The sequence below is a fragment of the Sus scrofa genome, chromosome 3 (genome assembly GCF_054392235.1).
Source record: "Sus scrofa isolate SSC_HxYL_T2T_F1_AM1 chromosome 3, Sscrofa_HxYL_maternal_Yorkshire_Landrace_v2.0, whole genome shotgun sequence".
Lineage (NCBI taxonomy): Eukaryota > Metazoa > Chordata > Mammalia > Artiodactyla > Suidae > Sus > Sus scrofa.
The window spans coordinates 108,949,125-108,962,433 of record NC_139385.1 but is presented as its reverse complement, the minus strand read 5'-3'; the positions used below and the strand labels follow the sequence as shown (position 1 = coordinate 108,962,433).

The following is a 13,309-nucleotide window of genomic DNA, read 5'->3' as shown; positions in this document are numbered from 1 at the left end:
ATTTAAATATAAATGACAATATAAACTATTTATATTTAATATAAATAGAATATATATTTATATTATAAAAATTAATAAATATATATTAATAATATATTTATTGTCATTTATAATTATTTACAAAATATTCAGCATTTTATTAGGAAGTTACCTTATCAGTGTTTCTAATACTTGAGGACTGCCCCAAAAATGTAGAAAGAAGAATCGGGGAAAACTTTATTTTGGAGCATGGCAGATAGGTATCATTTGTAGGCTTCTAAAATATTTGGAATTTTATGTGGCAAATTTGAGCCTAAGAAATTGTGAATTCCTAATATCTGATCACATGTTAGTTCAAGAATTCCTCTTCTATACAGACCTTATTTTATTTATAATTGATTTCTTCATTTCCATAAAAAATAACTACTCTTTATTTGCTTGAAATGTGTTATTTAATTACAGTCTAACAGTCATTCTGCTCCTCATTTCAACAACCAGGAGCCTGTAGCACATTTAAGGGAGAAAAGGAAAATGTAATGAATAAACAAGATAAAAAATCATGACCCCAAAACTTAATATTATGAAAACTTCGAAAGTAAACAGAAGTGAAAAAAGCTATTTTCAGCAAGAAGTAAATTGTCATTCTCACAGAGTGGTTAGCATATGCTAAATGATTTATGGAATCATTTATTTAGAAGCTAGGGATTCAAAGTCTAGCATGTTTGTTTCCATATTAGGTAATGATGTTTGAAGAATGGCCAGGGAAATGCTAATAATCCTAAAATCTTCAGAGTCCCCATTCCTCTCTCTTTCTCACCCCATTCCAGTTGACCACTGAAAAACATACATACTATCTGACTGCAGATTCTCCCAATATATTGGAAGAATGGATTAAAGTGTTACAGAATGTTCTTCGAGTACAAGCTTCCAACCCACTTTTCCTGCAGCCTGAGGGCAAGCCAACTGTGAAGGGATTGCTCACCAAGGTGGGAAATTTTTGTGCATAGCGGTGTCCCAGGCAAGGACGAATTAGCCCCACTGATCATGAAAAGTAGGCATCAGAGAATATATATATTGCGTATTTCTCTTATCTTGGGGTAGAGAAGAGTGTGTGATACCAAAGGCAAAAACCATAAAGATGAAAGTTGACAAATCTGACTACATGAAAATGTAAATATTCTTAAAATCATAAATTCTCTAAGCAGAATTTTTAAAAGACAGAGGAGAAGCTTTGAAAAGGTATTTGAAATATATGAAAAACGAGCTTTTCAAATCTGTAAGTAGAGGCTAAATACCTGTAGGGGGACAGGAACAAAGGACACAGTGAGAGAGAAGTGGAGGTGGTAGAGATAAGGAATACACATGATCAAGAAGCAGATGGAAAAATGTTTTGCTATCATTAATAATTTCCCTAAAAAGTGAAACTTGAAATAATGGATATTTAAAAAATCTGATCAGAGGAGGACCTCTTTTAAAACTATGAAAGGCAGAACAGCATCCTGAGATAAACCATGATAGAAAAGAATATGAAAAGAATGTGTGTGTGTGTATCTGAATCACTTTGCTGTACAGCAGAAATGAATACAACATTGTAAATCAACTATACTTTTTTTTTTTTTTTTGTCTTATTAGCTATTTCTTGGGCCGCTCCCCGCGGCATATGGAGGTTCCCAGGCTAGGGGTCGAATCGGAGCTGTAGCCGCCAGCCTACGCCAGAGCCACAGCAACTCAGAATCCAAGCCGTGTCTGCGACCTACACCACAGCTCACGGCAATGCCGGATCGTTAACCCACTGAGCAAGGGCAGGGACCGAACCCGCAACCTCATGGTTCCTAATCGGATTCGTTAACCACTGCGCCACGATGGGAACTCCTCAACTATACTTTTAAAAGTATGAAATGCAGAGTTCCTGTTGTGGTGCAGCAGAAACGAATCCAACTAGGAACCATGAGGTTGGGGGTTTGATCCCTGGCCTTTCTCAGTGGGTTAAGGATCTGGCATTGCCGTGAGCTGTGGTGTAGGTCTCAGACGTGGCTCGGATCCTGTGTTGCTGTGACTCTGGTGTAGGCCAGCAGCTCTGATTTGACCCCTGGTCTGGGAACCTCCATATGCCGTGGGTGGTGCCCTAAAAAGCAAATAAAATAAATAAAAAGTATGAAATGCAGTATTGACACAAACTAAGAATTTTGCTAAAAGGCATTTTGGTAATGTCTCTTGGCCAAAGTGTTTACTTAGCAAATATTTTTGAGTGAACAAATAAATGAACAAATATTAAATGTTTTAAAAACCCATATAGGGTATTCCCGTTGTGGTTCACCAGTAACGAACCTGACTAGTATCCATGAGGATGTGGGTTCGATCCCTGGCCTCGCTCAGTGGATTAAGGATCTGGCATTGCCGTGAGCTGTGGTGTAGGTTGCTCAGACCCCACCCTGCTGTGGCTGTGGCATAGGTTGGCAGCTCTAGCTCGGAACTGACCCTTAGCCTGCGAACTTCCATATGCCACGGGTGTGGCCCTAAAAAGACAAAAAAACACACAAACAAATAAAAAAAACCCTATATCCATTCCCTTTCATCCAGCAATCTCAGTCCAAAAATTTTATGCTTAGGAAATGTTCTTAATTTGCAAAAGTTTTAATTATAAGGATGTCCATCACAGCATGGTTTATTTTTTTTCCTACTCAAAAAAAAAAAAAAAAAGATTTTAACATACCTTGCAATGCAGATCTTGAGTGTAGAGTTTGGTCAATTTTGACAGATATTTACTGTCATTCTGTCGGGATGTGGAACATTTCCATTACCCTAAAAAGAGAACTTGTGTGGTATGATTTATAATAAAGAGAAATTGGGATCAATTTAGATATAGAGGCTAGTTTAAATAAATATTTATGTAATCAGATAATGCTTTACTATGTAATGTTTTTAAATGTTGTGAAAGAATATTTAATGTTATAGAAATATATATGATGTATTATTAGATGATAAAATAAGTAGCGTATTACATTGTTATCCCAGTTTTGGTAAACCTATTTGTAGAAAAAGGTCTGATTAGGAAATATACTATGGTGTAATGGACATCTCCATGTGGTTTTACTTCATTTTTGCTTGGTTCTGTTTTCTAACTTTTTTAGAAAGAGTAAGTATTAATTTATGCTAAGATAAATATTCTTTTTAAATTTTAAAAAGTCCACTTGGTCACACAGAATATTATCCACAAAAATAACCTCCACATCACCAGTCATCACTCATGTACTTTGTTTATGTAAGAAGTGAAGGAGTTCCCGTCGTGGCGCAGTGGTTAACAAATCCGACTAGGAACCATGAGGTTGCGGGTTCGGTCCCTGCCCTTGCTCAGTGGGTTAACGATCCGGCGTTGCCGTGAGCTGTGGTGTAGGTTGCAGACACGGCGCGGCTCGGATCCCTCGTTGCTTTGGCTCTGGCATAGGCTGGCAGCTACAGCTCCGATTCGACCCCTAGCCTGGGAACCTCCATATGCTGAGGGAGCGGCCCAAGAAATGGCAAAAAGAAAATGAAATAATAAAATAAATTAATAAATCCTTAAAAAAAAAAGAAGTGAAAAATTTATCTGTAAATGAGCTATGCTGCAGTGTAACTTTATACTTAATATTAACGTGGGAATCCAAGTACTCTTAAGTAGTATTTACAAGGACTGACCAGCTATTCTAAAAGATGAAAAAATTCGCCAATACATTCAACAAAGAGATGCACTTTTTTTTTTAACCAAAATATTATGTTACCATGAAAATATTTTTTCATGAAAATGATGGGTTTGTGAACTCCCTAGTATTGTGCTAATATATTCTTTTCAACGAACACAGTGCCACTTCAAACCACATTTCTATTCCAATTCATAATAACTAGTTGTCCTCATCAAACCCTTAGACTTTAATATGATCTCATGGCTAATTCTTTTGCAATTCGTCTTTTTCGTTTGTTTGCTTGTTTTTAATTTATCAAAGGGCTTGTCAGTTTCCTATCGATCGTATTATATTTCTGCTCTTCCACTTCTCATTTCACAATTGCATTTTAAAACCATTAGAGTTTATAGACAGGATGCTATTAGGTTTCCTTCCTACCATTCGTAAAGGCTTGTCCACCCCCATATTTTCACCCACACAGCCTTATAAGAGAAAAACTCGTTTTGAGTGACTTGTTCTGAGCTGAGATTCAGGCTACAATCCGAGATACTGCAGAGCAGCATGTGAATACTTTGGAGAGGAGGAGGTGCTTTCACGTTGTCACACTGTCATTATTAAGTACAGAAAGATGTAGGTAGATATTAAGAACTTGACTAATTTGATTCCGGATACTCACTCTTGCAACATTTATTTCAGTGCTTTGGAAGAACATTTCCTATGTAAAAAATCATTTATTTAAAAAAAAAGACCAAAACAAAAACATATTGAGCAGTTAGCCCATGTAAGGCAATGCCCTGGAGAGTATTAAGAGGAATAGGCCACTGCCCATCCCTCAGAGAGCCTCATATCTATTGGGAAAGAAAAGGATATAAGCATATTTATAATGACATATGTAAAGTACCATTATTGATATCCATCGTAAGTTCTCAGAAAAAGCTAATTTGTCTTGTCATGGACTTTGTTTTTCATCCTGAAGGGTTTGTAGCAGGGGCAGGGGTGTGTTCATATTGTTAACAGATGGCTCTGCCGAGAGGAAGATGAATGTGTGGGAAGTAAGCGGGGGGTTCTAAGAACAGAAAGTGGAAGTGGTTTTCCTGAAGAGGATGAATTCTGAGCTGATCAGAGGGAAGAGACCAGAGAGTGAATTTAAATAATGTTAGGAGGTAAAATCTTCAGTTAGACTGAATTTAGCAACTAGGAAGTGGGGAGATAGGGATAGCTGGGTGAAAGATAGTTCCAGATAATAGTGAGCTCTGAACAGAGGAGCCTGGAGTTAAGGACCTGGTGCTGGCTCTGTGAGGATGCTGGTTCAATCCCTGGCCTTGCTAAGTAGGTTAAGGATCAGGTGTTGCTACAGGCTGCAGCATAGGTCAAAGACATGGCTTGGATCTACTGTTGTTATGGCTGTGGCATAGGCTGGCAGCTGTAACTCTGATTTGACCCCTAGCCTGGGAGCCTCCATATGCTGCAGGTGTGGCTATTAAAAAACAAAAAAACAAAAAAAATCTTTTTGATGATGGCCATTCTGGCTGGTGTACGGTGGTACCTCACAGTGGTTTTGATTTGCATTTCTCTAATAACGAGTGATGTTAAACATCTTTTCATGTGTTTTTGGCCATCTGTATTAAAAGGAATGAAATACCAGCATTTTTAGCAACATGGATGGACCTAGAAATTATCATGCTAAGTGAAGTCAGCCATACAATGAGACACCAACATCAAATGCTTTCAATGACATGTGGAATCTGAAAAAAGGACAGACTGAACTTCTTTGCAGAACAGATGCTGACTCACAGACATTGAAAAACTTATGGTCTCCAGAGGAGACAGTTTGGGAGGTGGGGGGATGTGCTTGGGCTGTGGGATGGAAATCCCATGAAATTGGATTGTTATGATCATTATACAACTACAGATGTGACAAATTCAATTGAGTAATAAAAATAAGAGAGGAAGGAAGGAAGAAAGGGAGTTCCCTTCATGGCTCAGCGGAAACGAATCTGACTAGCATCCATGAGGACGCAGGTTCAATCCCTGGCCTTGCTCAGTGGGTTAAGGATCCAGTGTTGCCATGAGCTGTGGTGTAGGTCGCAGATGTGGCTCGGATCTGGAGTTGCTGTGGCTGTGGCGTAGGCCGGCAGAAAGAAAGAAAGAAAAGAGGAGCAGTTTCAGGATGATTACAAAGTTATTTGGGTACTTGTCAGTGTCTAGAGCTTGTAGGGACCTGACTCCAGCAGGCAGCAGCAACGCCAGTCTCCATCAGAGGAGAAAGGAGAGGGCTAGATTGGAGAGAAGGGTCTGAGGAATCATCAGCATGGATGTGATAGTTGAGTCCATGACAGTGAGAGAAATCACCCAGGAAAATGTGCAGGGTGGGAAGAGCAGGGGACTGTTTATGGGACACTCTGGTTTCCAACATTTCAGGGCACATAAAAGAGATGCGTGAAGAGACTCTGGAGAGTCGGTCCTGGAGGCCAGGAGGGGGACTGTGACGGGGAGGGAGTGATCCTCGGTGGCAGATGCGGCAGCGTGCATGTGGTGTGTTGAAGGGTAATGGGGAGATGAGTAAGGGCAGTACTGGGTTTGCAGGACTGTCCACACTTTCCAGCACATGAGAAGAATGAGGCTGGGAGGGACCGTGATGTCAGGAGAGGCATTTTTGGATGGGAAAGGCATGCCTTGCATTTACAGATTGAGGGGAAGCAGCCAGGAGAGAGAAATGAGAGATTAAGAAAAAGTCCAGAAGCGGGCAGGCAGGCATGCTTGGAAGGCTGAGTTGATCATTGTTTACTAAGGGCCCACCTGACTTCTGTGATTTGAGTTCATATTGGTTTATTTTTCTCTAAGGTGCCCAGAAATAAGAACAGAGACTTTACATTGTAGTATGTGAATTTTCAAATCTGCAGAAAAGTCAGAAGAATGGTTAACAGCAAACACCCATATTCCCACCACTTAAACTCCACAATTAACATTTTACTTGCTTTATGCATATCAAGATTATGATTTTAAATTCATACTTATTGGGAGCATTTTCAAACCCACATGGAAGTGGAAGGAATAATAGAAAAAACCTTTGTATGCTCATCACCTAGTTTCAACGGTTATTAACTATGGCTAGTGTTATTTCTTATAAAAGCTCTCATAACCTCCTTTTTCTTCCTACGCCTCCACTGGATTACTTCAAACAAATGGAGGTGATATTTTATTGAGTGGATTTGTGGGAAGCATAGGAATGCAACATAATCACAGGTCTTAGAGCAAAAGTTATTTTGTGATCAAACATCAGATCCAAGTTTAGTAGAGAAAGAAGAGAGGCCAGGAGGGAACTGATAAATTGGAATCAAATGGAAGGATCAGAGAACTTAAAAGTTTACAGTGAGGTCAAAGAGTAGGAGTGGTGTGAGTAAGGAGAGAGGGAGCTAGGAGGAGAGTGGAAACAGAAAATAGAATGAAAATTTCAGAGGTGGAGTAGTTCCCAATGAGGAAAAAAGGAGCAGGGTGTAGCCAAGGGCATGAATGGCAAAAATGGAGAAATGCAAAGGTTTCTGGAAATGAAGAGAACGAGGAACTGTGAGTTAAAGTTGTACAGAGGGCAGATAGCAAAGAGGCTAGAGCAAGGGTTCAGGAGGCAGAGTGCATGGGCACGTGTCCTGGCTCTGACTGTTGCCACTTGTGTGACCTGAATAGGTTACTGATAGGCTCTGTGCTTCAGCCTCCTTTTCTGTAAAGTGCGAATAATAGTGCCGACCTCACGGGGTGTTGGGAAGATTGAGTAAACTATTTAAGCCTGTAAAATGCTTTAGAACATCATAAACACTCATTGGAGCACACATCACAAACACTCCAAAAGGGCTCACCATTATTATTACAAGAGTTTCACCTAGATGCTGAACTCAGCAAGGCAGGTGGCAAGATTTGTGGTGGAAAAGGATAGAAGCATGAAAATATGGGGGGGGGGGGAGCCGACTGTGGAAGCTTATGTTTTCTGTAATGAAAAAGGCCAGTCAGGATATGATACACTGTTGGTCTTCCAAGTTTCAGAGAGAACTGATATAAGTACCTTCGTTTGGGTGTTAATAATTAAAAAAATTATTCTTTCAACTATTTCATTCACCAAAGCCTTGAGATTTGATATTGTCTTTAAATCTTCAAGAAGATTCCTTTAGTGTAATTTGTTTTATTGGGATTTTTTTTTTTCAGAATAAGTCAGAGTTGGAAGAGATAGTAAATAATCAGATTTGCATAAAAAGGTAGAGTGTGTTTTGAAAACATAGTCTTTATGGCAAATTGGCAAAGGTCTTCATTTGTCATTCCTCAAAGGCAGTCATTGTTCTATTTAAAGATAAATCATTTCAAAAGTATGCTCTCTATAGCCAGGTGCATTAGGCTTCAGTTTTGGTGAGACTGCTTTCTGGAGTTTGTTTAAAAGAGTAAGAAAGAAAAAAAAAGCTGCAGGACACAAACTATTTAAAACTTGCGGGATATTTTTCTATAAATATATGTTTCTAAATTTAATTAAACTGAAACATGTCTTGCCAGATGAAATATTTTTTTTTTCTCAAGCAACATTCTAAATCCATCAAACTGTTAGATGGTAGAGTTATTTGTTTGCTTAAACCATAGCTTTGAAAGCCCAAAGGCTGGCTGCTGTTTGTGGGTTTAAATGAAACATGTGTTTTCCTTCTTCTTATGCATGGTGAGGAAGGAAGCATTTATTGAGTAACTGCTATTATTGTTTAATTTACATTTTCCCCTTTGGGCATCGCAACAGCCCAATGAGCTGTACAGTAATCTCATGTTAATGGCAGAAGTTGACAGGTTAAGTCAGTTACCTGAGGACATCATCCGTCCAATACACAACTGGAATTTAAGCCTTGGTCTGTTTGACCTCAGAATCCAGGCCTTTTCCAATGTTGTGACCTGCAGACTGTAAAATCCATTGTGGCAATTGTTTATGTTCTTCTCAGTGTACTACTATCAGAGCAGTCCATTTATTTATTTTTTATTTTTTTAATTTAAAAATTTTTTATTTTTTTGCTTTTTAGGTCCGCACCTGTGGCATATGGAAGTTCCCCAGGCTAGGCATTGAATCCAAGCTACAGCCTCCAGTCTATGTCACAGCCACAGCAACGAGGGATCCAAGGCCACATGTGGACCTATACCACAGCTCACGGCAACGCCGGATCCTTAATCCATTGAGTGAGGCCAGGGACCGAACCCATGTCCTCCTAGACACTAGTCGGGTTCGTAACCCAGAGAGCCACAACAGGAACTCCCCAAGAGCAGTCCATTTGAATGTTAAGTCATTACATAAAATATGTGTGCTCCCTACTCCCCTGTGCTGCCCCTTCCCCAGTGACCTCACTCCTTACTGGTTCAGTCTCACATACATGGGCACATACCATCTCAGGGCCCTACCCCTTGCTGCTGCTCTTGCCCAGAGTACTCTTCTCTCAGGTGACTGCTGAGCTCCCCTACTTCCTCCAGGGCTTGACTCAGTGTGGGTGATGCCTTCCTGACCACCTTATTTTAAAACACATCATCTGGAGTTCCCATCATGGCTAAGTGGAAACAAATCTGACTAGCATCTGTGAGGATGAAGGTTTGCTCCCTGGCCTTGCTCAGTGGATTAAGGATCTGTCAATGCCATGACCTGTGGTGCAGGCTGCAGATCTGACGTTGCTATGGTTATGGTATGGGCCAGAGGCTACAGCTCCTATTCGACCCCTAACCCGGGAACCTCCATATGCCGCGGGTGCAGCCCTAAAAAGTCATAAATACATACATACATACATACATAAAAACACATCATCCTTTCTCCAAGTGCTTCTTTCTCCTTTCCTGCTTTTTCTCCTTCATTTTTCTCACCAGGGATAAGCGTGATAACAGTGTTGGGCTTTAATTTTGCTGGCCAGTGTCTTGCTTTCCAGATGGTGGGCTTCTCTAGATTTAAGTCCACTCTAAGCACTGCAGGAGAGGGTCAAGCCTTAAGGTAAAAGTTGTCAGGGCTGCCTGGATAATGGAATTTTATGCAAACTCAACCAGGCACACCACATTCTAGGTCTGGGATGACAGAGCTTATTATAAATCTTAACCACTTGTAGGAATGGAGTTCTTGGTATTTTTTCTAGGCTTTAGGGTGAAGCTGAGACTGTGGGGCAAAGATCTTCAAAAGCCTGTACGGGGCAGGTGGGGGACAGGGAGGAACTCAGAGTGAGGGTCTTCATGAAGCCACCAAATGATGAAAAACCTACAGTATTCAGTACAAATTTAGGCAAAATGTTTTACACACACACACACACACACACACACACACGTATACATATAAGTGCATAAACTCTTTGTGTTCTTGATGAAAATATGTACACTGTGAGCTTCTTGAGGAAGGGGACTGTGTCTCATTCATATCTGTATCCCCGGTGCAAAGCCCAGTTCTGACAATTCAGTCAAGAACTAGGAAACTCCTGTGTGGCACAGTGAGTTAAGAATCTGGCATTGCTGCAGTTATGGCACAGGTTGCAACTGCAGAGCAAGTACGATCCCTTGCTCGGGAACACCTGCATGCTGTGGAGGTGCAGCCGAAAGCAGAAACATAGTCAAGATCTAGATTCAGAGTCAATCCCAGTCACTTAACATAGTTCCTGACATATAGGAAGTACTCAGTATAGAATAATGGTTTTGAATATTATTTTATTATTTTGTGTGTATCCTGGAGCAGGTATCACATGTTTTGAATGAATCAATGTTTTACATTTTGGAAACCATTAGAATTCTTAAGTTTCAATCTTCTGATTTCTAACATTAGGGTGTTGGATATTGGAAATCTATGTAATATGCAAACTGTGAAAAATACTTACAATGTGAAATTGGCATCTTTGAACCCTTGGTCCTAGGCATAGTGCTTGACATATAATAAACGTTTGTTAAATGCTGAATAGTGAACACCAAAGTGAAACATCCCATGCTACTACTCTAACAGGTAGCTATTACATTTTAAATAGCATTTGGACAGGAGTTCCCATCGTGGCTCAGTGGTTAATGAGTATGATTAGCATCCCTGAGGACGCAGGTTCAATCTCTGGCCTTGCTCAGTGGGTTAAGGATCCAGCATTGCCGTGAGCTGCGGCGTAGGTCACAGACGTGGCTTGGATCCTGTGCTGCTGTGGCTGTGATGTAGGCTGGCAGATATAGCTCCGATTCGACCTCTAGCCTGGGAACCTCCATATGCCGCAAGTGCGGCCCTAAAAAGCAATAAATAAATAAATAATAGCATTTGGACAGCCTAGATGGAATATCACCTATAGCTTGAGCAAACCATAGAGCTGAACAACTTCAAATAGAGTGTATAAACTGTGCCTAAAGTGTCAAGAGTCCTGAGCTACTTTGTAATTCTTTGAAATATGATTTCAGGTGAAACATGGCTACTCCAAAAGAGTCTGGTGTACACTTATAGGAAAAACATTATATTATTTTCGTAGTCAAGAAGATAAGGTATGTATGTGTATGTAATATGCTAATTAGAGGGATTTTTTTGTTGGTTTGTTATAGCTTCAAGTTTTTCATTTCACTGTTGCCAGTCAAATTTTAGAATGTTTGATAAGGTTGAAATTATATATAACATTTGATAAGGTTTATATAAATTTTATATAACTCAGGTAATCATAGACCTAACAAGGATCTTAATTATAAATATAAGCCTTAGCAACTTTTAATTAATGCTTCTCCTAAGACTTAGAAAAGTCTTCCTCTACCCCACCCTTAACCATCAATTTCTCATATTTTCCAGATCTGACAGGCTAGGTAAGGTCGAATGAGGAGAATAGCAAGCCAGGAAAGAAGAGCTGGGGTAGGATGGGGGGACTGAATCCAGTTCTGTCCTAGGCCCCTGAATCCCAAGGCACCACTTATCTATCCATCCGTCTACCTACTTCTATCCCATTTATTCATTTTATACTAACCTCTCACCCAAAAAACTCATTATCCTCATTTTTAGAGTCCAGAGATGGATATCTTCCAAAGGTGAGATGTATGCCTAATTGTCATTACGGACACTCCATGTCACCTTCGGATTACTGAAACTATAACAATTGAACCAACGTGGGCCAAGAGTACTTGCATAAAATAATGCCAGCTCCACAGAATAGCAGCCTGTGACTGATTACCATGCTAATGAGACTAAACTTCTTGGTCCACTGACCATGTAGGTCAATTATTATTTCTCTGTTCTGTTTCTGCAACCTGCACCCTCCTTTCTGACTAGCCGTATTTAAGATGCAAGCCATTATTCTCAGTACCGTTCATGGGATGGGAATTAGCACAGTGCAGCCAGTGAGCCATTTCTGAAATCATGTGGGAATGCACTCATAAAAACAACACAAGGATAAACACAATAGAAAACGGTCTATTCAGTATGACCCTAACTAATTATCAGTCAGGAAAACAGAAGCCATTCTGCGTATTCCAGGTATAATGGTTTTACTAGAGAGTTAGGGACATATATAACTTTTAGAAAAGTTGGGGGAATAGAGGTCAGAGAAGAAGCCACCACCAAAGGTCCAAGAAGTTAGCACTGGCTGTGTGAGCACGATGCACAGAGGCAGCTGGTCTTCGGCAGTTTACTGGGGAGCCCCTGTGACGTTCACATCAGCCTAGGCAACTGACGGCAGCTGTCTCAGGAGAACAATGACTCCTCTGTCACCCTTCCCTTCCACATCACAGGCCAGTTCTCTCACAGGCGAGCTCTAACTGGGAACCACACAGCAGAGGGCATTCTGACAAACAGTTCCCACCTTTTTTTCTGCAGTTACAGGGAGACTTTAGAAGAGGGAGGTTGGGGCTGAGTTTATAATTCTCAGTCCAGCGCATCTACATGAATATACACATAGCAAGTGGAATGGACTGGGAGTTTGGGGGTGGTAGATGCAAACTATTGCATTTGGAGTGGATAAGCAATCAGATCCTGCTGTACAGCACAGGGAACTGTATCTAATCACTTGTGATGGACCATGATGGAGGATAACATGAAAAAAATAATATATATATAAATATATTTATATATATATATCTGGGTCACTTTGCAGTACAGCAGAAATTGACAGAACATTGTAAATCAACTATAATAAAAAACATTTTTAAAATACACGTAGCAGCAGGATCAGAGAGAACTACACCAAAATGTTGAGTAGTGGTAGAATTATGGATGATTTCTTTTCTTCCCTTTTTTATACCTATTTTTACCAAGTTTCTATAATAAGCATGTGTTTTATAAGTAGAACAATAATTTAAAATTTGCTGAGAGTAGAATTTAAATGTCCTTACTGCTACTACTCCTACTAACAATTTTATTATTTAATAAAATAGATAACATTGATCACAGAAGGAAAAAGTCAGACGAATGTAGATGGATGAACAGAACTCCACTGAAGTGATTGGAAAAATATTGAGAATGCTTGTGACTCAGTTTAGGCCTACTTCGTTTTGTGCTATCGATGTATCAGAAACAGTTCGTCCTTATCCCAATGAGTGTCTTTTTAAAAAGTCAGTCAAGATATTTTAAAGCACCAGGTCTAGTCACTGTTTATGGAGCCATGGTGAATCCTTTGGTAAAAGGATCATCTTTAAATACTGGGGTGGATGGAGCCTTGGTTGTCATGTGATTGAACACGCCTGAAGCA

General features: G+C 40.0%; 1 protein-coding gene across 15 annotated transcripts in view; it reads left to right on the top strand.

Moving 5' to 3' along the window:
* PLEKHH2 (pleckstrin homology, MyTH4 and FERM domain containing H2) overlaps positions 1-13,309 on the top strand; it is a 126,047-nt gene that overhangs the window by 65,751 nt on the left and 46,987 nt on the right. For 13 of the 15 annotated variants that reach the window (XR_014842053.1, XR_014842050.1, XR_014842047.1 and 10 more), the window contains exons 15-16: positions 807-965; positions 11,046-11,126. Coding sequence is in view for 5 of the 15 variants with exons in the window: in XM_021087573.2 (XP_020943232.1) it covers positions 807-965; positions 11,046-11,126 (240 nt within the window). In the remaining 10 variants the exon portion in view is untranslated. The remainder of the gene's footprint in view (positions 1-806; positions 966-11,045; positions 11,127-13,309) is intronic. The other 2 variants (XM_021087574.2, XM_085019413.1) reach the window with 1 other exon arrangement.